Here is a 23,065-nt window from a genome sequence, read left to right on the forward strand (position 1 = left end):
AGCGATCTGAGGAGAACGAAGGAGCCATCAGTCCTTAAGAAGGCTCCGCACAGGACCCCTTCTGGAGCCTACCTTCCGCCGATGGGAGGGCACGATGAAAAAGGTCTCGATGTTGTGAGTTTTCAGAAAACTGTTCCTCTCGTGTCCATGGCCCGGCTCTACCTCATAGTCACCGTTCAGGCACGCCAGGGTGGTCTTTGTGATGTGAACCTTCCTATGGAAAAGGAGGCGGAGATTTGGACGGAGCCTCCGCTGCGGGGCTGCAGCTGGCTCTGGGCAGCATCTGGGTGATGATGCTCTGCGGGGTCCTGGCAGAGGTGTCCCCTCTCACGGGAAAGCTCTGGAAGGAACACTCAGATGCCCCGGGGCGTACGCACAGGAGGACTGACAGGTGGGATGGGGCAGCGGAGGGACCCCAGGAGAGAGGGGGAAGCGTGCAAAGGAGGACCGACAGCAGGGAGGGCTGGGGCAGAGGGGACGGGGGGGCCAGAGGGACACAAGAGGGACTGAAGGGGACAAAGGCAGCAAGTGTCAGAGGACACAGAAAGGACGATGAGGGAAGGAGAGGGTGGCAAGGTGAGGGGGGAAGCGAGGCCCCTCCCCCCGCTGCGGTTCCCCAAGCCCCCAGGGCGGGAGGAACCCAGCCCGACATCAGGCCCACACTGTCCCCACACAAAGCGGGCGGGTGGGAACAGAGCCGTGGGCGCGGCATTCACGCCCACCCCAGTGAGTTTTCTGGTGAGAGAAGGAGAGATCCTCAGTTAGCATGACCCGAGCAAAACCCAGTCCCCCACGTAACCTAGACACATGGCCTGAGCTTCCGGCCCTTGGCAAGTCCCGAGCACTCGGGCTTAGGGAGAAACACAGATTCCCCAGCATGCAAAACACTCCCTGCAGGGACCTGAGCCCTCACGTCCGCTAACAGTCTCCTGAATTCCTTGGTCGGGGAGGGGGAGACCCACGCAGGGCACTGAGGCAGCAGTGAGCATCGCCCCACTGCTGGCCCGGAGGGCACCTGGGACACTGTCACCCCATCAGCCGGGCTCTGAACTGCAAACGGCATCAGCGGTCTCTAGAAATGCATGCGTGTCCACTCTTTCATTCACTGGTCCCCTTCCCTCCTTTCCTTCCTCCCTTCCTTCCACCACAGAGAGGGACACACAGTCCTGTCACTGAGCTGAGGGGCCAACAGGGAGATAGAAACATCAGCAACCGCTCTCAGCGCAGAGCAGCTCAGGCTCTGGAAAAGAGGAGGGGTCTCGGGGGCGGGTTGCCCTAAAAGCACACGGGGGGAATGGACAGCACCCAGGCTCCCCGCCTGGACCGGGGAGAAACTGGAGGCCTGGCTGGTCCTGAGCAGCAAGGGCACTAGAGGGGACAGGGCCACCTCACTTGCAAGCGCTGCCCACCGCTCAGGGGCGATCCCTCCCCCAACACCGGTGGCGGGAGTGAAGACAGCCACGCTAGCTCGCCCGGCCTGGAGACGGAGGGTGGGGACGCCCCGTGTCTGCCATCCCTAAGGCCCGCAGCACCAGAGCCCAGTCACTGATGAGACTGTCTTGTCCAAGACAACAGGGGTGGGGAGATGTGGGACCTGGGGCGGAGGGGGCTCTGGGTGGGGTACGCAGGTGACCCCCATCATGGTTCCTACCTGAGGGCCCCTGGGGCGGGTAGGCCATTTGCTCAGGACCCAATTTCACTTGCTTCCAGGCAGCCTGGAACATGCATCCAGCATATCAGTTTGGGGCTGACCAGGAGCCATGTGTGCTTCAGGGCAGCAGAGAGGGCTGTGTGTGTGGGGGGTCTCCTTCCACCAAGAAGCCGAAGGCCACCTCCATGCAAGAAGCAGACAGGTGCCCCATCCCTCCCTGGCCTTGGCCTCTCCAAGGCAACCACTCAGGGTGTATGGCCTTGGGAAGGAGTCCATGAACCAAGTCCCAGGGGTCCCAGCATGAGATGCTGGGGTAAAGACACAGCAGTGATTCATCCCTCCCATCTGTCCACCTGTCCATCTGTCTGACCAGCCACACTCCCCGAATACCCAATGAATAGAAGGTAAGTGCTTGCAGAATGGATGGATGGAAGATGGATGGGTGGGTGGAAGGAAGTATGGAGGATGGGTGGATGGATGGAAGGTGGACGGGTGGATGGAAGGAAGTATGGAGGATGGATGGATGGATGGAAGGTGGACGGGTGGATGGAAGGAAGTATGGAGGATGGATGGATGGATGGAGATGGACGGGTGGATGGAAGGAAGTATGGAGGATGGATGGATGGAAGGTGGACGGGTGGATGGAAGGAAGTATGGAGGATGGATGGATGGATGGATGGATGGAAGGTGGACGGGTGGATGGAAGGAAGTATGGAGGATGGATGGATGGAAGATGGACGGGTGGATGGAAGGAAGTATGGAGGATGGATGGATGGATGGAAGGTGGATGGGTGGATGGAAGGAAGTATGGAGGATGGATGGATGGAAGGTGGATGGGTGGACGGAAGGAAGTATGGAGGATGGATGGATGGAGATGGACGGGTGGATGGAAGGAAGTATGGAGGATGGATGGGTGGAAGATGGACAGGTGGATGGAAGGAAGTATGGAGGATGGATGGATGGATGGGAGGTGGATGGGTAGATGGAAGGAAGTATGGAGGATGGATGGATGGAAGGTGGATGGGTAGATGGAAGGAAGTATGGAGGATGGATGGATGGAAGGTGGATGGGTGGACGGAAGGAAGTATGGAGGATGGATGGATGGAGATGGATGGGTGGATGGAAGGAAGTATGGAGGATGGATGGATGGATGGAGATGGACGGGTGGATGGAAGGAAGTATGGAGGATGGATGGATGGATGGAGATGGACGGGTGGATGGAAGGAAGTATGGAGGATGGATGGATGGAGATGGACGGGTGGATGGAAGGAAGTATGGAGGATGGATGGATGGATGGGAAGTGGATGGGTGGATGGAAGGAAGTATGGAGGATGGATGGATGGAAGGTGGATGGGTGGACGGAAGAAAGTATGGAGGATGGATGGATGGACGGAAGGAAGTATGGAGGATGGATGTATGAGTGGACAGGTGGGTGGATGAAGAAAGCAGAAGAAGGACCAAGGGGGAAGGGGAAGGGATGGACTGGGAGTTTGGGATTAGCAGATGCAAACTATTATACAGAGAATGGATCAACAAGGTCTTACTACACAGAACAGGGAACTATATTCAATACCTGGTGATAAACCATAATGGAAAAGAATATGAAAAAGAATGTGTTGACATATATATATATGTGTGTGTGTAAGTGAATCACTTTGCTGTGCAGTAGAAATTAACACAACATCGTGAATCAACTATACTTCAATAAAATAAATTTTTTTAAAAGAGTGAAGGAACCAGATTAAGAATAGTGCAAGAAAGAGCAAACCTAGAGAGGAGAGTGAGGGAACCCTGAGAAGCTCCAGGGCAGACACCATCTCCAGGGGCCTGGGGGTCTCGGAAGGTTACTGGAAAAGCCCCATCACATGCGCCCCCCCACCCCCGCTGCAAGGGCAAGGCAGGACCCCGAGGGGTGCATGCACCACGTGTGCCAGGCCCCTAGAGGCACTGGGGAGGGTGGCGTCAGCAGCCCCTGGTCCCCACTCACGGAGCAGCTTTCCAGCCACCCCTCCCAGGCCAGCTTCCTTTGGCTCCTCCCCCTTCCCTGCGGGGAGAGTCGCAAGGCCCTGTCTCCCTGGGAGCCAGGCAGGCACGCCTTGGCCCTCGTGTGCCCTGAACCCCGTGCTGAGGCCACTGCTGGCTGCATGCCCCCGATCTGGTGTCCAGTCCTCATTCTGTAGCACCAAGCACAGCTAGCTGGCGGCTCTCCTTCCTCCCCGGCCTCCTCCTGGCTGCCCGCACTATCTCTCACCACCTGCCCTCCCCGGCCCCTCTTCCTGTCTCCCGTTCCCCTTCTCTCAGGAGCTCTCAGGCTCGGGCCTTCAACATCACCCCTCCTCCTTGCACATCCTCCTGGAGCTCCGTGCGCAGCGCCAGGGTCTCAGTGCCCCCAAGGGCCTGTGAGCTCCCCAGACCCCCGGCCAGCTCCGAACTGACCTCAGTGCCCAGGAGACCCAGGCTGACAGGTGATAAAGGCACCTCCCCCTGGCCCCGCGTCGTGCTCCCCTCTCTGCACCTCCCAGAGAGCTCCCTGGGGCCCCCCAAGGACGTGAACCCCACTGGGGCCGAGGGCTCTGTCTTCGCTGCCGACACCACCCTCCCGCCTCCTGGAAAAGCCAGGTGCTCTGTAAACACTGTGCTCCTGCGGGAGGGGGGAGTGGAGGGGAGGAGGGAAGAAAGAAGCAAAGCAGAGAGCAGGGCAGGCAGGACGCGGCGCCCCCCCCCCCCACCGTGGGACTGGTAGGTAGAGTGAAAGAAGGGGAGCTACCGGTCAGCCGGAACTTGCAAGAGGCCCTGGCCAGGTGAAGGGCCCGCAGAGCGGGGTCCCTGGAGGTGGAAGTCTGTGTGCTCGTCCCACAGCAGGAGGAACGCTTTAAAGACCTCAGTGGGCAGGGGAGGAGGGCGGTGGGCGGCTCCTGGCACCTCCTGGCCGGCCAAGGGGCTGCACTCTGTGCAGGACAGCGGGCTGCTGCTGGGATCACTCTGGCGCTCAGAGGGCGAGGGCCAGGCACGGTGAGAAGGTGTCCCCCTCCTGCCCGAGACCCTGCTCTGAAGGGTGCAGAACAGGAGGAGGAGTGGAGGGGTGCTGGAAGGACGGGGCCCTGAAGGAAGCAGGGGTCGGTGGCCGCGAGGGTCCCCCCAGAGGGACACTCAGAGGCAGCCCGGTCACGGACGACCATGCCGCGATTTTTGAGCTCGCTTAGAAATACCACGGCCACGCCCATGGCAGGCCAGCGTGCATTCAGGCTCGTTGGATTCTAATCTCCAGGCTCGCTGCTTCCTCGAGCCCCGTAAGCCCTCCTTTCCTGCAATTTCAAAGCCGCTCTCCAGAGCGAGTGGCCCTGGATGCCACTGGTCCCTCGGCCAAGCTCAGGGCCGTGGCACAAGGAAAGGTGTCCCCCGTTTCCGCCACCTCCCCCAAAGAGTCAGGCCAGGAGGGAGGGGGGAAGATGCGGCCCAGGGGATGCCAGGTCTCTGGGGTGAGAACAGGACAGCTGGGGACAGGCAGCCAGGGTCCGAGGGGCCCTGAGGCCCCCTCAGAGCGGTAGGGCACAGAGCTTTGCCCTGAGGTTCATAAGACAGAAGCAGACCTGCGTGTGCAGGGGTCTAACGCTCAGCTCTAGCCCCGGGGAACCGCAGCTGGGCCCTGCAGCGGCTGCGAGCACGGCCTGCCAACCCCTCCAAGAGGCGCAAATCGGGAGGGTGGGGTCACGAGAGCGCGCCTCAGAACCCTCTCTTCTGCAATCACGTCATCCCCTGCTGCCCACCGTTCGTGGAGGGAGGGGAGTTCGCTTTCAGTTCTCGGTTAATGTTTTCACCGTACGTGAGGCCTCGGCTCTGTGGAACGGCCTGAAGAAAATGAGACCGAAGGAGGCGACTGTAATCAGAAAGCATTAGGAGTGCACGGACCAATGAGCAATGCATCCTCCTCCCTCACTCTAGAAGGAAATCTGTAACTTCCCTAGTGGGGCTCTAAAGGCAGGACACTTTCCACTGTAAGTCTGAGAAAGAAAGCAAAAGGAGAAAAGCAAGTCAGCACGCAGGACAGCTCCGGGCCAGGCAGAACACCGGGGCGTTCAGTCTCCTCCTCCAGGGTGGGTTTGCCCACTCTCTTTGGGGCCTTGCGGGTGGGGGGGGGGGCTGGGACAGCCGGGCGTTCCCAGATCCCCAGGCAGAAGGTGGAATTAGAATCCCCGCCCCTGCCCTCGGGGTCCCCGATTTACCCAGGCAGGCCGGCGGCTTCCATGACATTCGCCAGGGTCACGTCGTTGGACCACACGTCGTACTGCCACTTGCGCAGGCCCAGGACCCCGCAGAGGACCCTGCCGGTGTGCAGCCCCACGCGCATGTTCAGGTCCACCTCAGTGGCCTCCGCCACGGACCTGCAGCAAACACAGGCAGGGCGTGGGGCTGGGGCCCCGTGGTCCGCTCCCTCAGGCCACGGGCACAGGGCACCAGGGGCATGGGACGGGGGGGTGTCTCCTGACCTAGTCAGCCTGACCCCCAAGCTGTGGGCCCTGGTGGGCAGGGGTCGCTCCGAGCTGGTTCCCCACTGCTCCCTGGCCACTGGCCGTCTTCACAAGGCATCCCACCTCCCCTGTCCCCCTCCCCACCCAGAGCAGCGACCGAAGAGAGATGAGCCCAGGACCCCGACCCAGGGCCCCGATCCTGCTCTGGGCACCAGGGACCCGATCGGGGGTGCTCGTGCCCGCTTGCTGGCCAGGGGCCCGCGTGAGAGCCCCCGGGAACATTGGACAGGGTCCCAGGAGCCGTGGGAACGGTCAAGGTTTGACCCCGAGTTCCCCTGACTGAGAGGGTGGGCTGCAGACCCAGCCTGTGGGGAGGCCCGAGGCTCCACTAACCTGCCCCAAACAACAGGGGGACCTGTGGGTTGTAAACTGTGCGTCAGTCAACTCAAGGGAGAAAACAAGACGGAACACGCGGACGCTGAAATCAGACTGCAGGGCCGGTGCACGCGCGTTCCACCTCCCCAGGCGCTCGTGTCTCTGGGCTCCAGCCCCGGCTGAGGAACGGGGTGGCATGAGGCCCTGAGGGTCCCAGGGGAGACCACCCTCGGAGGTGGGGGCAGCATCCCCGGAAGCACGCGTGAGAAGAAACAGGAGGTGGTTTGAAAAGTTCCTTGGAAAGAGAGTCACGAGGCCCACGGTGAGGTGAGATGCAGGAAGTACACAGAGGGCCTGTGATCGCACAGCCAGAGCGCAGGGGACGCACCGCAGCCACGGGGAGGCCCTCTGATGCCACTTTTCTGGATTTCCCACTTCTCCCCAAAAGCAAGACATTATTTAATCTTTAAAAAGTCTGAATGAAGCATGTTGCTGAGGAAGCATTATCGGGCCTGGCTGGTGCGCTCCAAGGGACAGAATCGCAAGGAAGCCGTGAGGGCGGGGAGGGGGTCAGCCACGGTGCCCCCGGCCCTCCCCACCCTGGGCGGGTCCAAAGGTGGCCCCAACGGGCACATGTGTTGGATGGGGCTCTCCGGCCGGTGGAAACGTTCTGTAGCAAGTAGGGCGGGAAGATGGCGCTGAGGCTCGGGGACATGGCGGCCCCATGGTTAGGACATCGGCCATGAGAGGGAAGGGAGACTGGGAGACCACAGGCACACAGGGCCACACTGCCGTCACCCTCGGGCAGCCCGACATGGACTACCCACCCTCCGTCCCCTCCCAACAGCAGGTGCCCTGTAGTCCAAACGCATCTAGACCTGCCCCCCCAATACAGCAGGTGCCCCGAGCCTGTGAGCAAAATCTCACTCCTGCTCCAAGACTCAAGGCTGATTCACGTGGATCCCACCCTGTTCAAATAAAACGTAGGCCCAGCCCGGATGCTGCATCCAGGAAGCCCTCCCAGATCCTTTCCCACAGCAAACCCACCCCCGTCCCTGCCCAGACCCTTGTCACTCTGCTTCCGCTGTGACAGCTGGGTCAGGCTCCATCAGAGGAGACCACTGCATCCACATGGCCACATGGCCGGGCTGACTCCACCGACCAGAGGCTCGGTGGACATCCTAGGGCCCTCCCGGAGAGTGGCCTGCAAGCATCCCGGGAGGGGCTGCCCCAGGCCATTCCTCACCTGTGTCTTGTCCCAGGCGGCTGGGACTTCCCACCTACCCCATGCGCGGACGGCTGCAAGCTGTAACAGGGCTTAGCCTCTGGACAGATGCATTCCGGCCACAGCGCCCGCCACTGGCCCCTTGGGTTTGGTGTCAGCCCAAGGGAGAAGGAAGGCGGTAGCTGACACCTCCTGCCCTGGCTTAGCTTCCACAGCCCACCTGCGTCCACAGGGTCCTGACAAGCACCATCCCACCTGGTGGTCACTGCGCGTGAGCCTGCCTCCACGCTCGGTACCTGGAAGTCGTCTGTGCCTGGACGGGCCTCCCGCCTGCTGACCCGAGGCCCGTCCACAAGGGGTCCTGGCCGCTAGCTTCCCAGGGCCTGGTGTAACACCCGGTCCTGGACCCTCGTGAGAAAACGGTATGGAATGAGATTTCAGTTCCCCTCGCCCACACAGCTCCTGGACAGGAGCCAGCTCGCTGCTCTCCAAAAAAAAAAAAAAAAAAAAAACCCTTAATCTAAAAGACTAAAGAAAGACGAGGGGCTTCAAATGAGGATGAAATAAAGAGACTGGGAATCTTCATCTGGAACAAAATGAATGTCACCAGGACACAACTTAAGTCCACAACATTGCAAGGAGGGCGACAGAGAAGCAGAGTCCCGCAGCCTTGGCTCACGTGTCTCCGACAGCAAAGGAGCCTGTTCCGTGCAGCAGAAGAGAGGACAGAGCTGGGCCACCCCGGTGGGAAGGCTGGGCCGAAACAGCCTAGCATCCCCAGAGACTCTGAAAGTATCCCACGATCTCTTCCTAGCAGGTGATTGATGCCTGATGCCTTACTAATGATCCACGATTTATTCATCATCGTAACAGGAGGAGCAGCATTAAAGAAGCGAACACTGACACCCGGGGTGCACCTCGGGCTGGGACCCCAGAGCTCCACCTCCCCAGCCTGGCTCGTGCACGCTCAGCTGCCTCAATGCCAACGTCCTGTCCTCAGATCAAAATCTGCAGGCTGCGACCAGGAAGGGACAGGACCTGGGGGCAGGGTCGGGGAGCAGGGGGAGGACAGCAGAGGAAGAAGGACAGGAGCACGGGGGGGGCGGGGTAACCCCATCTGTCAGCAATGGCACAGGATGCGTGAGGCCCGCCGGACCCAGCCCGCCTGCCCTGCCCTGACTTCCGCTTGCAGACCGTTCGCCCACTGCAGCAAACCCACTGGTGGGGTGGGGAGCAGGATCAGGCCTGGGAACCCTGGGGCGGGGCTGCAGAACTTCGGGCCAAAGACACGGGTCCAAGCAGCGTGACATCACCAGGAGTCCTGGAGAAACCTCCCCAGAACCTTCAAGGTCAAGGCCTAGCCCCTGACCACCAGGACGCAGGGCCTGGGCGTGGCCATGAGGTCGGTCCCACCGTCCCGGTCTCTGCCAATCCAACCTCGCTCAGAGCCCCGGATGTCATGAAGCCATCACTCCCCATTTCTCAGATGGGGAAACTGAGAGCCAGGGTCACAGCTCTGCAGGGGCAGGACCAAGCCAGTCCCCACACTTGCTGGGCACGTAAGGCTCTTCCCACTCTGTCTCCATTCCTCCCACAGGCAGGTGCCATCTGGCCCAAACCAGGGATATATATATATGACTTCAAATTATCATTAAAAATCACACCAACAACAATTAACACGTGGTGTTTTTTTTAAGAGCATATTGCACACCTTAATGAGGTCCACAAGTTTGAGAGGAGGATCTGATTTGGGTGTTGAGGGCAGATGGGGGGCCGGATTCCCCAGAGCAGGAGCCCGGGGGGCCTCAGACACGGCCACTCCACTGGGAGGGGGTTAAGAGCCCTGGGACTCCACATTCAAGGCTGCATTCTTCGCTCGGTCCTTCACACGGAGCATGGAAAAATCTTTCCATCTGCTTTCGCCATAGAAATGAACTTTCTACCAAGTGGAAAAAAGATCATTCCTCACTTCTTGGCCAAGGAGAAGACCCCCGACCCCTCCGGTCTCACACAAGGTCAGAGCCGGTCTGGCAGCACGCCTGCCTGCCTGCCCTTGCAGAGATTTCTTCCTCGGTCGGTTTTTACAGATTCCTTATTCAGCTCCTCTCTATCCGGCAGAGGCAAGCGCTTGACCCACACAAGCCGGTCCTGCACTCACGAGGGTCGGAATGGATCGCCCTGTTTTCTGCAGCGAGCGACCCTGGTGGACGTGCTGCCCGCAAAGCGTCCGCCTGAAGAGGGAGCTGACAACAGTGGTCCAACACCCCTACGGTGGGGCTCGCGCATCCCCCAAACCTGAGCGTCTGCACCAGCACGCACGGCGTCTGCACGAGCTGCTTCAGGAATCTCATAACCTTGCCAACCATCCCTCCTGCCTTTGGGTTTACTCTGTCCACTCAGAGGTCCCCAGGCCTGCAGCAGACCTCTCTGTGGCCCCGGCAAGGGACATCTCGGCACCGCAGCCTCTTCTGCTTCCAGGTCACCCACGGCACTGTGCCCGCGACCCAGGGCCACCTCTGGCCTCCCCAAAGAGCAGGCCGGTCAACAACCAGCCTCCTCTCCAGTTCAGCTTCTTTTCTCCAGAGCAGGAGCTGCATATTGAAATCACCTGGTGGTGCTTTTCCACCCTCAATCCTAGACCACAGCCCAGACCAGCTGCCACTGGCTCTCCGGGCAGAGCAGGCCTCGGGGATTCGACCGGCCCAGGCAATGCTGACACACAGCTCCCGGCTCCTGAGAAGCGGGGTACCGGGCCGAGCACGCTGCTTCTGCACAGTGTGGAGGCGCGTGGACCGCACAGTCTGTCTCGCAAGGACCGTGCAGTTGAGCCTGCCGTCCATCCCATCGCGTTCCATTCTTGTACTATTACTTCTCTGCTCCCAAGTGTGAAACCACGCCGGGCCCCGGTGACCCCACCTCACGGAGCCGAAGCCATCTCCCCAGGCTGTCGAGAAGCTGGAATGTGGCTCTAAAAGCTCCGTCCACCAGCCCAACCTCCCAGCTCCACACCCTCCTTAAGTAGACGAAGGCTCCTGCCTCCTCAAGCCCTGACGAGGATTATGAGGGGATAAGGGTGGCTAAGAAGGGAGCAGGCCAGGCCTCCAGTATTCCAGCAGTACTCACCTGCTCCATCCCACCCTCTCTCCACAGAGAGCACGGGACACCTGCTCACCTGCCCGCGTGCACAAGCACATGGGACTCCTTTTCAACTGGAACGCGGCCGGATTTGAGCCAACCCTTTCCCGCAATCGACTCCTTGAACATCCTATCCGGCTAAGCTCAAAGGGTCATTTCTTTGGGCCTGACTAATGCATAGCCGGCGGCACCCTGGATCACCGTGGACAGAGAAATGCAGTCCCCACAAAATGCAAAGAAGGGAATCACGGAGGCAGAGCTGCACAGAGCACGCGGGACTCCTCCACCCAGCACCTCGCAGCGTGGCTCTGGGTCTCCGCAGCCACGGCACAGGTGACCCACCTCGGACACGCTGGCCAGGACAAGGCAGGCCTGCACGGCAGGGCACTCACGTGATGGTGTCGATCATGTCCAGGCCCATCTCCACGCAGCAGTGGGCGTGGTCAGTCTTGGGCTGAGTGAGGCCGGACACGCAGTAGTAGCAGTCTCCCAGGATCTTGATGCGACGGCAGTGGTTCTCCTTCGGGCGAGAGGGCAAAGGGCATGTTAGTGACGCACCTGGGGCCGCCCGAGCCCCTGCGCCTCTGCCACCACCAGGTGCGCTGACCGTTGAGCTCAAGGCCCGACCTAGGCCAGGGCCCAGGCGGCTCTCCCACAGTCAGGGTACCTCAGGAGGGCAGGTGGCCCCTATATGGCTGTGATTAGGGTCGCCTCGGGCACCCCACGCCGTCCCCGCTACCCGCACTCAGCCTCTTCCCACGCGGGGGTCCACCTCCTCTGCCCTTCAGATCACGGGGTCAACCCCACAGGCCCTTCAAGGAGGGGAGGTCACCCTATGCCTGGGAGCCAGGTCCTCTCCCCAAGGAGGGGCCCCCTCTCCCAAGAGGGGCTAGTACAGTCCTCGTCTTTGGATCACCACGTGATTGGCCCTTCCGGAACATGCTAGACTCCTTCGCCAGCCCGGGAAGGGCAGGCCACACGCACCTGAGTGCCCGTGGCTTAACCCAGAGTCACGGTCCACAGGCCGTGTGAGCAGCTCTCCCCAGAGAACCACCAGCCAGGGCCTGAGCCCAGACCTCACCACCCACAGGGAACACCTTGGAGAGGCATCTGGCACTGCACAAGGTCCACTCTCGCCCTTACACAAAGGTGAGAATGCCAGCGTCCGCCTCGCCTCGTGTTGGGGACAGAGAGACATGTCAGACGCTTACTACCACCGGTCCTGCCCCAGTCCATTGGGGTCGGCTATGCTTATGACGGTGACTGTCAGTTTTATACCAAGGACAGCATTAAAACGGCAGTTTCAGAACATTTTGTTTTCAACACCTCTTCAAATCCCCCTAAATAACTGAAGACCTCACAAAAAGTTTTCATGTAAGTAGCTTACAGCTATGGCTATTACCATATAAGAAGCTACAACTGAGAGATTTTTTTTAAAATGTACTAATGCATTTAAAGTAACAATAGCAAATCCATGACATAGTAACATAAGTAACAGGCTGTTTGAAAAATTATGACATTTCCCCAAACAGAAACAAATGAGAAGCAAGGCATCGTTCTCACTTTTGCAGGTCTCCAGTATCTGTCTTGACAGGAGACAGCTGGAGTATTTGTTCTACCATTCATGACACCACGTTTCCTGAGCTTGTGCGTGTCTGTGAGGGAGAGCAGCGTCACGCAGCCTGTCCGTGGGTGAGACGGACCTCCCAGCCCCTGGGATGGACAGCCCCCCGGATGGGCCCGTAAAGCCCGGAGCTCTGCTGACCCTACTGTGAGAACACATTCTACAGCTTGTATTTAATTCCGCTCTTTGCTTTCTTACAAATGAGCCACCTCCCGCAGGCTTTCTCAAATGCTGTGAATTCACACAGCGCCCTGGGATGAGAATTCTCAGCCCTCACCACCCACGGGTTCACGCACGGCCCGCACTTCTTCTGCAGGACACTGTCCAGCGGGGCAGAGGGTCGGGGAGGAACAAGGGCCAGCGACCCTGCTGCTCTCCTGAGAGGTGGCCCAGGCCACTGAATGGCTGGGTGCCCAGCCCCGGGCCTCCCTCAATGCAGGGACAGTCGGTCAAAGGGGAGGAGAAGAGAAGTCACTTCCACCTGTCGGGTGGTCTCTGGGAAAACCCAGTGACTGGGTCTTCCCCATCCTAAGCCCCACGAGCTCCCCCTGTGGACAGGGAGCTGGCCTCAGGGAGGTCCAGGGTCCGGCCACTCATCCTTCAAGAGACCAGGGGCGGCCACGTGACCATTAGGACGCCAGCCTCCTGGTCTGCAGAAGGGGTTTGTTTCCCACGGGCAGGCCGTGCCGGGGCTGACTTGTCCCGTGACGGAGTCTGGGAGCCCAGGGCCTGGTGCCGACGTCCGCACCGCAGAGCCCCTGGGAGGCAGCCGGCCAGGCTTCTCCAGGCGAGCAGGCAGCCCGGGCTCTCATCTGGCACCTCTAGAGTGTCCGTCCTCACCCGTCCCCACCGTCACTGCCAGGACACACCGTGCAGGCCAGCGAGGGGCAGCTCCCCCCAGACGTCCGCGCCTCGTCTTTACACTCGGGCTGCCTTCACTAGAACCGAGAGCCCAGGATGAGTTGAGGGGCCACGGCCAGGGGTGCGACCCGCCCCAGGCGCAGAGACCCTCGGTGGAAAGCTCATGATCTCCGACTCGTCCAGCCCCCTCCCGGCTGTCTGTCTGGTGATCCAGACCCCTCCCTCTGAGGAGCCCGCACAAGGGACAGCACCTACCCCACGTAGGGAGCATTCCTGCAGAAGATTTCTAAGGTCACCAAGCCCTGATTCTGGGGACCTCGAGGATGACAGGTGTCCCCACGCATCAGCATCTCTGTGGGACGCTGAGTGTGGGCGACTGCGGACATCCCTGCACCCCCAGCTGGGCTCCGCAGAGTTCCCAGCCACCTCCAGGCCCCGTAACCCCAGCCTCGGCTCATCTCTGCGCGTCCCTGACACGCCTGACCCTGGGACTGGAAGGTGCTCGGTACAAGGCCACCGAGCGGGCAGGTGTGCGCGCGCGCGTGTGTGCGTGTGTGTGAATGGGCCATAAACCCTACGGGCAGGTCGTTAAGCAGCAGTTGTGCCATCAGATTTCAAGGGAAATCAGAGGCCGTGGGTGGGGCCGCCCCAAACAGCCACCCTTATGAGCCCGACTGTCGTATCTGACACAGAGACTCAAGAGTGGCTGCCACAGAAAAGCGAGTCTCTGTGGGGCTGGATGGGCTCTCCGACGGCCGACCCCTCGGGACAGGAGGTGCTGAAGAACAAGGTGTAAACTGTGGCGAAGGCAAGTGGCGCCCCTGGCTGAGCCTCAGGAGTGACCCCTACTGCCCGGCACGGCTGCCCTCCAGGTCAGGACGTGGGCATCGAGCAAGTGACACCCAGGCCGCGGGCTCACAGGTAGATGAGGTCCACCGCGCTCTGGGGAGAGCTTCCTGAAGAGCAGCCATCCTCCGCTGGACCCTCCAACACACACAGGAGCATAATCACAGCCCGGCAGCGACAAATGTGTCGTTGGCAACCATCCTGAGACAGTCCCTCCCGGGCTCAGGACAGACTGGGGAAGCGAAATGCTCACCCGTCCCCTTGTTTTTTTTTTTCTTTGTTTTTTTTTTTAATTTTTTTTTTTTTTTTTTTTTTGTGGTACGCGGGCCTCTCACTGTTGTGGCCTCTCCCGTCGCAGAGCGCAGGCTCCGGACGCGCAGGCTCAGAGGCCATGGCTCACGGGCCCAGCCGCTCCGCGGCACGTGGGATCCTCCCGGACCGGGGCACGAACCCGCGTCCCCTGCATCGGCAGGCGGACTCTCAACCACTGCGCCACCAGGGAAGCCCCGTCCCCTTGTTTTTTAATCTCAACTCCTGACTTTTGTTAACAAGCTTAAGAGACTAGAAATAACGGTGTTTTCCATTGCTTTCGGTGTTTTAGACAACAACATCTTCCCTGTAAATACTGAAAGCCAGAGCCTGGCGTTCCCCCGCAGGGAGCGTCCGTCACACCCGAACAGCTGTTTCCCAGCCAAAGCGAAGAGAGACAACGGAGGAGGAGGGCCGGCGGGGCTTGCTTGGAAGGGACAGGAGTGACAGGACACGACGGACAGAGCCCCCTCAGAGCAGCAAGGGGCTGCCGGGGGGTCCAGGCAGGAGGGTCTCCTTTGCTTCCCAGGTATGGTCTGCAGGCCCGCTGGTCAGCCCTGGACCCGGCTGGCCCTGGCCCGAGAGGACGGCAGAGACTCCCACACTCAAGGGCTCTGTGACCCTGCCCGCCCAGCCCTGGACCCGGCAAGCAGCAGAGAATTCAGTGCCATAAGGAAGAGCCACTGCAACTTCAGAACCGGAAGATGCCCAAACCCCTCTTGAGGCCGGCTCTGAAGCAGTGGGGTCCAGAGAGGTCAGAGGCCATCATGTGGACCCCACACTGCAGCTGGCTTCTGGGAAGGCTGCGGAGCTCCCAAGACCTGGTGGCACCCCTGGGGGAGGGGAGGTGCAGAGAGAGAGCTTGAAATGACCCAGTGACTGCACCTGATCCCCAGGTGACAGCATCCAAAGCCAAACGGCCAAGTGACGTTAACTTTGCACGGCGCTGGGCCATCAGTGGGAAATCAAAATGAGAGATTTTAGAAAATGTTCCTTCTAGGTGGCTGTCTCAGGGTTTAACCTGCTGCGTCCACACAAAGCTGAAAAGAAATGCACCAAAATATAAACCACGGCTATCGCTGGGAAGTAGGACACATAATCGTTTCAACTTCAATTTTCATCGATCATTCCTGCGGTTCCTTTTACTGACTCCCACATGCTCCACCCACCGCGACAAGGACCACGGATATAAGCGAAGGGAAGAGTTGAGGACCCTGTGCTCCGAGGGCTTCTGCCCACGGGGAGGGACCACACAGGAGCAACAGAGCTGGAACCCAAGAACGCACAGACGTCTGTCCTACAGCAGAGACCAGCCGCATTGACTCAGGACCAGAAGTCTCTCCAGCCTCAGCCACGCCCAGGAGACAGCAACGGGCCCCACTGAGGCACACTCTCCAATAATAAATAGTCACATGTACACATCTGCTCCTGGTATCCAGAAGGAACAGCGGAGGAACAACCCCAAACAGAGCACAGATGCCTAACTGCACGGGGCAGGGGGCGACGGTGGAGTGGGTCAGCCCTCCCTCCGCGTGTCCTGCCTCAGGGTCTGCACTGTGGGACAGAGCCGTGCAAATGTCTGAGGTACTTAAAAAAGAAAAATTAAATTTAGCGCAGCAACGCCTAAAAATAAAACCAAAATGCAATAACTGACCATGCTGCTAACACAATTCACAGGTGGTTTCACAAGTGACAGGAAAACACGTATTTGACTGTGTATCTAGTGGGATGTAATTCAAGGGCAAGATAACGAGAGAAACCACTAAAGAAATCTTAGATTGTATCCAGTGGTCTTATTGTGGGGAAGAATATTGGTAATGCTATTTTGAATCAACTGTATATGAAAGGAAGAAACAAAAAAATTCTATTACTGTTATTAGGGTTTCTAGCATCAAAGGAAAAGGGACACAAATGTAAGAATCACAGCAGTGAAGTTAAGTGAATTGGAAATATCAATATGAACTCAGAATTCATTCATGAATTTTTCTTTTTCTAAAACGTATCTTCCATGTCTGGCTCCTGTAAAGTCCCAGGACACCAGAGACCACCCAGATTACAGGCTGGAAAAAGCACTCCCCAATGAAAGAAACTAGGGCTTCTGGAAAACGCCGCATCTGTGTGTGAGGCAGGACCATGTTCAGAGGGGATGGTCCGACTCACGAGGAAGCAGGAGGCAACCGCACGGCTCACCCCTTTGGAGGGTTCTAGTCCTGAGACTTGATAAAGAACCGAAAAGAATCAAGCATCCACTGAGGATAAGCAAAGAGCTGAGGAGAAAATGTTCTTCGTGTTTTGTGGGGTTTTTTTGCGGTATGTGGGCCTCTCACCGCCGTGGCCCCTCCCGTTGCGGAGCACAGGCTCCGGAATGCACAGGCTCAGCGGCCACGGCTCACGGGCCCAGCCGCTCCGCGGCACGTGGGATCCTCCCGGACCGGGGCACGAACCCGCGTCCCCTGCATCGGCGGGCGGACTCTCAACCACTGCGCCACCGGGGAAGCCCATGTTCTTCGTTTTTAAAGAACCACAAGCTATTAAATGCAGAGGAAACAAGAAGATCAGAAAACCAGCACTGTGTCAACCAGAGTGAACACCGATGGGCCAAGTTTTCGAGGCAGCTGCTGTGGCCCTCGGGTGCAATGTCATGGGAGACGGGTAACAACACGGGAGCCTCAGATCCACACGCCCTGGAGGGAGGAGGCCAGCGGAGAGGGGTGCGCTGGGGACAGCACTGCGCTCCAGGGAAGGGCTGTCAACACAAATGAGCGAGCCCAGGATCTAAGGCAGGTAGAGAAGGTCTGCTGGCTCAGGAGGAGCACAGGACACACCCAGCCTTGGGGCTGAGCCGCCACAAAGGGCAGGAGCATTAACAAGGAAAAACCAAAACCAAGAAACACTTGGCATAGCCACAGAATACGATGTGGGTATTCATCCAGGTTTTTGTTTTCTGTATCCTATGAAGGTCTGACATCTCGGGGGCCTCGCCGGCAGGGAACAATGACCACCGCGCAGGGCTGGCTAATTCCTGGAGACAAGCAATGGCTTGTTCCTATTACACTGGAGGATCAGAGGCCACATCTCCTCTGCGGGCTCTCACACTCCGGCCACTGTCCCCACCCTAATCACCAGGGCAGGGACCAGACCGCAGGGAACACCGACAGCCCAGAGCCCTCACTATCCACGCTGTCCAGCCCTGTGTCTGCTTGTCCCCTCTTCCCGTGGAAATGCCAATAAAGCCCCGCCCTGCTCCCCCAGCCCCCCTGGGCGCCTGGGGGTCCCCTGTGACCTTGGATGGCCTGGTGTGTCCCGTCCTCTCGGGGACCATGAGTGATAGAGCATCCTTCTACGGCATTAGCCTCTGTGTCATCACTGTCACCTCCGTAACCCAACCCAAGGGTACAATCCAGGCACGCGTCCACCTCATGTGAATCCTGACTGGATCAAACCAGCTCTGAAGAAGAGACATGTCTGAGATGAGCAGGGTGACCAAGCCCAGGGCCAGACTCGGGAATCCGTAACTGCAGTCAGTGCAATTGGGTGCGACAGGGGCCTTGAGGTGGTGCTGGCCGTAACGTGCTCGATGGAAGAGCTACTCACCAAGGATGCAAGCGTGCCATGCGGTGATGGGCAGGATCTGGGGGGAGAGTGCAGACCAAACAAGACTGGCCAGACATTAGTTACTGTCGAGGGTGGGTTGTGGGTGCCTGGGGAGAGGGTGTTACGTTATTGTCTCTATCTCTGTGCTTGTGTGAAATTTCCAAAACCTTCAAGGGCAGGGTTTACATCTGACTTATTCATGCTGCACCCCTATCACCTAGGACAATGCTGGCACACAGTAGGGACCGGGCAGCTGCTTTCTGGACCCAATTATGAACATATGCCTCCCTGGTGATCCACGGAGGAGCCACATCCTCCTCCGCTGCACGGCACTCAAGGGGCCCATTCCAGCTGCCCTGCCTCTCCCTCTACCACCGCTCCCCACTCAGGCCTCATGTGAGCCTTGATCTCCACACCCTGCTCCTCCCTCTGCCTGGAGTATATCTCCCCACACAGGGACCTGGGCCACCGCAGCTGCTGAATAAAGGTTTCCTCCCAGCAGACAGGGCGGTGAGTTTCTACAGGTGGCCAGATACACATGACAGACTCCTTCAAATTCCAAACATCTACTGGCTTTTCAAGAAACAATATCTATTCCCTGCTAATCAAGGGATAATTAAAGAAATCCAGGTTCATCATCAAGGATGCAGAAAGTTCAGAAAATTAAAAAACATAACTCACAACTCAGCAATAACCACAGTTATTCTGGCATATTTCATTCCAGCCTTTTCTCTCTGGCACTCATATAAGTGTGTGCAAACACAGTGTGAAAACTGGGATTCTACTCTGTATGTTATTTGATCACTTAAAATCGTTCCTTTGGGTCAGTTTTCCAAGCTGAGCTCTGGTGACAGGTCCACTGCCATGCCCTCCAGGCTGTGTTCACGATGTCTGTTTACATCCTGACCACACTCTAGAAAACATCTCATTCAGCAAATCCTGCTTTTGCAAAATTGGTTCAAGGTCTCCCCACCCGAGCTCTAAGTACCCTGGCTGTAAGCTCCCTGACTCTGTCTTTGTGCTCCAGCACCCCTTGCCCGACAGCAGGTGCACAGGTGGCTTTGCTAAAGCAGAGTCACCACTGACCCACGAGCATGTGTCAGGCCTGAACGCGGCCAACTCCGTGCAGCTATGGGACCAGGGTGTCAGAGCAGGAAGGCTCGACCCTCTGAAACGATCCCAAGGACAGTCTCCTGAGGAGGAGGAGGGATAAGGGGGCACAGGAAGGATGGACCTGAACACACACCCATGTAGCTCGGAAATGGGTAGGGAGCTCTGCCCTTGGACCAGCTTCCATGGGTCCCTTTCAGAAACATCCAGAATAACACAAATAACTGAAAAATAATGTCCTCGCTGACACAGGTCATCAGAGTCATCTTTCAGGAATTGCACCCCCTACACTCTTGTCCAGGAGCCCCTCGGTGTCGGGTCCTCATGGGCCAGAAAGGCTCACGAAGCGTCCGAGTTCAGGGACAGCGCAGACTGGCCAAGCCCAAGGGCGGGCGTCCCCAGGGAGAGCCCCTCAGCAGACTCTGAGCGTCCCCAGGGATGCTTGGACCATAGAGGGGATGCCTCCCGCGCTTGTCCGCACTCGCTAACCACCCATGACGCGTGTGGGTCAGCCCCCCTGGCCCCGGGCACCACCAGCACTGCCCTAAATCCGATGCATCCCCATCCTGTGCCAGGCAACCTCCACCTCGGGACTGCGAACTGACAACAGTGCAACAAGCTCTCTCTGGAAACAGTCCCTGAAGGATTCCTGGGGTCATGACCAGAGCTAAGGGCTGTGTTCTCATCTGCCTGTCACCCCTGAGGAGGGGGCCACAACCAGCACAGGTGGCCTTGCTGATAAGAGGACAACTGGCACTCAGGCTCGTCTCCGTAGCGGGCACACCAAGGACCCTCCACGCTGCCCCACACCTCCTGAACCAGCCAGGGACGTCTGCTTCGTCCGGCCAGTTCACTTTCCCACAGAGAAAACTGATCCAGAGAAGGGCCCCGTCCCCAACAGGTGGTGGTGGAGCAGGGCTGAGCCCAGGACAGGTGCTTCTCCATAAACCCAAAGGGTGCGGCCAGTTGCCAACTACACAAGGACATCAGAGCAAACACAAATCGAAAATGGATCCAATAAATGGGGGAAGGTCAAAAACATAGCGCACATATGTGGTCATCAGCCGTGGATCGGGGTAAATAAAACGTCAGCTCCTGTGGAGACTAAGACAAACACACTCTGTGTTTGTTTAACCGTCTGGCAGATACCTTTGTAAAGGAGGATGGGTTTGGATCCCTGGGGTCACCACACCCTCCTCACCGGGCACTTGGACACAAAACAAGCACATATGAGAAAAACACGTCCAGGTGCTCATCAAAACAGGACACCAGCAGATTAGAGTGAAAATATGTTTAAAACACACAACATCAATGCACAAAAGAACAGAGAAAAAAAAGCAATAAATTCGAAGGGAATGGGGCCATTTTAATTTCGTGCTTCCTCACAGTCACCTCAACGAGAAGGAAAAAAGATCCGAGATGAAACTATAATGTCTGAGCTGGAAGCTGCAGTGGATGGTACATGGCAGGTTAGACACTGAAGATGCAAAGATTAGTGAACCTGAAGGCACAGCAGTAGAAACTGCCCAAAATGAAACAGAAAGGAAAAGAACCCCCAAAATAAAACAAGATCGTCATCCTGACGTGGGTGAAACTGGTGTTCCTGAAGGAAGAGGAGGAGGAGGGGCATAGAAAAGTATTTGTAAAATGGTGACTGAGGGTTTTTCCCCAAATATTATGAAAACTACAGATGCGAGAAGCTCAATAAACTGCAAGCATAAGACACCTGAAGAAAACCACAGCTAGGCACGTCAAAATCAAACTGCTGAAAACCAGAAATGAAGAGAAAATCTTAAAAGCAGGCAGAGAAAAAAGACATTTCATACAGAGGAGCAAAGAGGTGACAGAAGACTTCTTGTTGGAAACAATACGGAAGATGACAATAAGAGCAGCATCTTTAAAGTTCTGGGGGAAAGACCTTTGCACCTAGAATTCTATACGCAGCAAAAAGACATTCAAAAAAATAAAGGCCAAATAAAGAGTTCTTTCAGAAATACAAAAGCTGAAAGGGTTTGTCGCCAGCAGGCCCACACTGCAAGAAACACTAGAGGAGGGCTTCCCTGGGGGCACAGTGGTTAAGAATCCACCTGCCAATGCAGGGGACACGGGTTTGAGCCCTGGTCCGGGAAGATGGCACATGCTGCAGAGCAACTAAGCCCATGCGCCACTACTACTGAGCCTGTGCTGTAGAGCCCACGGGCCACAACTACTGAGCCCATGTGCTTCAACTACTGAGCCCAAGCGCCTCGAGCCTGTGCTCTGCAACAAGAGAAGCCACCGCAGTGAGAAGCCCACGCAGCGCAACCAAGAGTAGCCCCCGCTCGCCGCAACTAGAGAAAGCCCGCGCGCAGCAATGAAGACCCAATGCAGCCAAAAATAAATAAATTTTTAAAAATAAATGTATTTTTAAAAAATGGAAAAAGAAACATTAGAGGAAATTAAACAGAAAAAGAGATAAAACGTGGAAATATGCCACACGTAGACCACACAAATGAATGAAGCCCATATTCTGGGCCATAAATTTAAGAGGATTCAAATTTTAAAAGTATGTTCTCCAACCACAATAAAATTAAATTGGAAGTCAAAATAGAAAGATCTTTGCAAACTCCCTCAAAAAACAAATGTCTTAATAATCCATGGGTCTAAGAAAAATTAAAGGGAAAATTTTAAAGTATTCTGAACTGAACACAAATAGAAACACAACATATCAGAAATTTGCTAAAGCAGTACTTCAGAGGAAGTTCACAGCATTAAACACTTATATCAGAAGAGGAAAACAGATCTAAAACACAATAGTCTCTGCTTCTACCTTAAGAAACCAGAAAAAGAAGAGCAAATGAAAACCAAAATAAGCAGAAGAAACAAAATTATTTTAAAAAATCATAAAGGAAATTAATAAAATTGAAAGATATATGAAACCAAAAGCAAATTATTTTTAAAAAATTAATAAGATTGATAAATCTGTAGCCAGAATGATGAGACAAAAAGAAGACACAAATCACCAAAATCAAGAATGGGACAGGCGCCATTACCACACATTCTACAAATATTAAAAGGATAACAAGAAAATAGTGTGAACAACTTTATTCTAATAATTTTGACAACTTAGGTTAAAAAAGGGGCAGACTCCCTGAAAGATTAAAAAACACCAAGCTCATTCAAGAAAAAAATAAATAACCTGACGAGCCCTACTGAAAGTAATTGAATTTGTAGTTTAAAATTTCCAAAAAGAAAAACTCCATGAACCAGTAAATTCTACCACACATTTAAGAGAGAAATAATACTGATTCTACACAAACGCTTCCAGAAAATTGAACTGGAGGAAATACTCCCCAACTCTTCCATGAAATCAGCATTACCTTGATACCACATAACAACAACATAAGAAAAGAAAGCCACAGACTAATATCCTTCAGGAGCATAGATGGAAAAAAAAAATCTAAACAAAAACTTAACACACATGTACACACACGTACACCTACATATTCACATACATATTAACTCATGTACACACATGCACACATATACATGTACACAGTTGCATGCATGTTCATGCACACTCATGTATATACAATGCACTCACATGTACACACACACTCACATACATTTATATACACATGCTCACTCACATGCGTACACATACACACACCTAACATATCTCTTACTCCAGTCAACCCACCATGAGGCTCCAGTGTGTGCAACACCTGTTCTCTGGAGGGTGTGCACTTCCCTTGATAAAAGTATCTAATCCAACATCTCAGACACTAGTAAGTGTCCTGGTGAAAGAGCCTTGTAGTGAATAAAAGAGAAAATCTCTTACGTACCAACAAACTGGACAACCTAGAAGAAATGGATAAATTCCTAGA

General features: G+C 56.3%; 1 protein-coding gene across 2 annotated transcripts in view; it reads right to left on the minus strand.

The window, feature by feature from the left end:
• Positions 1–23,065, minus strand: part of ADCY1 (adenylate cyclase 1) — a 110,659-nt gene that overhangs the window by 44,139 nt on the left and 43,455 nt on the right. Inside the window, exons 5-7 of one of the 2 annotated variants that reach the window (XM_059073611.2) lie at positions 11,248–11,375; positions 5,875–6,033; positions 73–214 (exon numbers count right to left, since the gene is read on the minus strand). In XM_059073611.2, the coding sequence (XP_058929594.1) occupies positions 73–214; positions 5,875–6,033; positions 11,248–11,375 (429 nt within the window). The remainder of the gene's footprint in view (positions 1–72; positions 215–5,874; positions 6,034–11,247; positions 11,376–23,065) is intronic. The other variant, XM_067043007.1, reaches the window with a different exon arrangement.

This window comes from Kogia breviceps, chromosome 9, assembly GCF_026419965.1.
Source record: "Kogia breviceps isolate mKogBre1 chromosome 9, mKogBre1 haplotype 1, whole genome shotgun sequence".
In the NCBI taxonomy this organism is placed as follows: Eukaryota; Metazoa; Chordata; class Mammalia; order Artiodactyla; family Physeteridae; genus Kogia; species Kogia breviceps.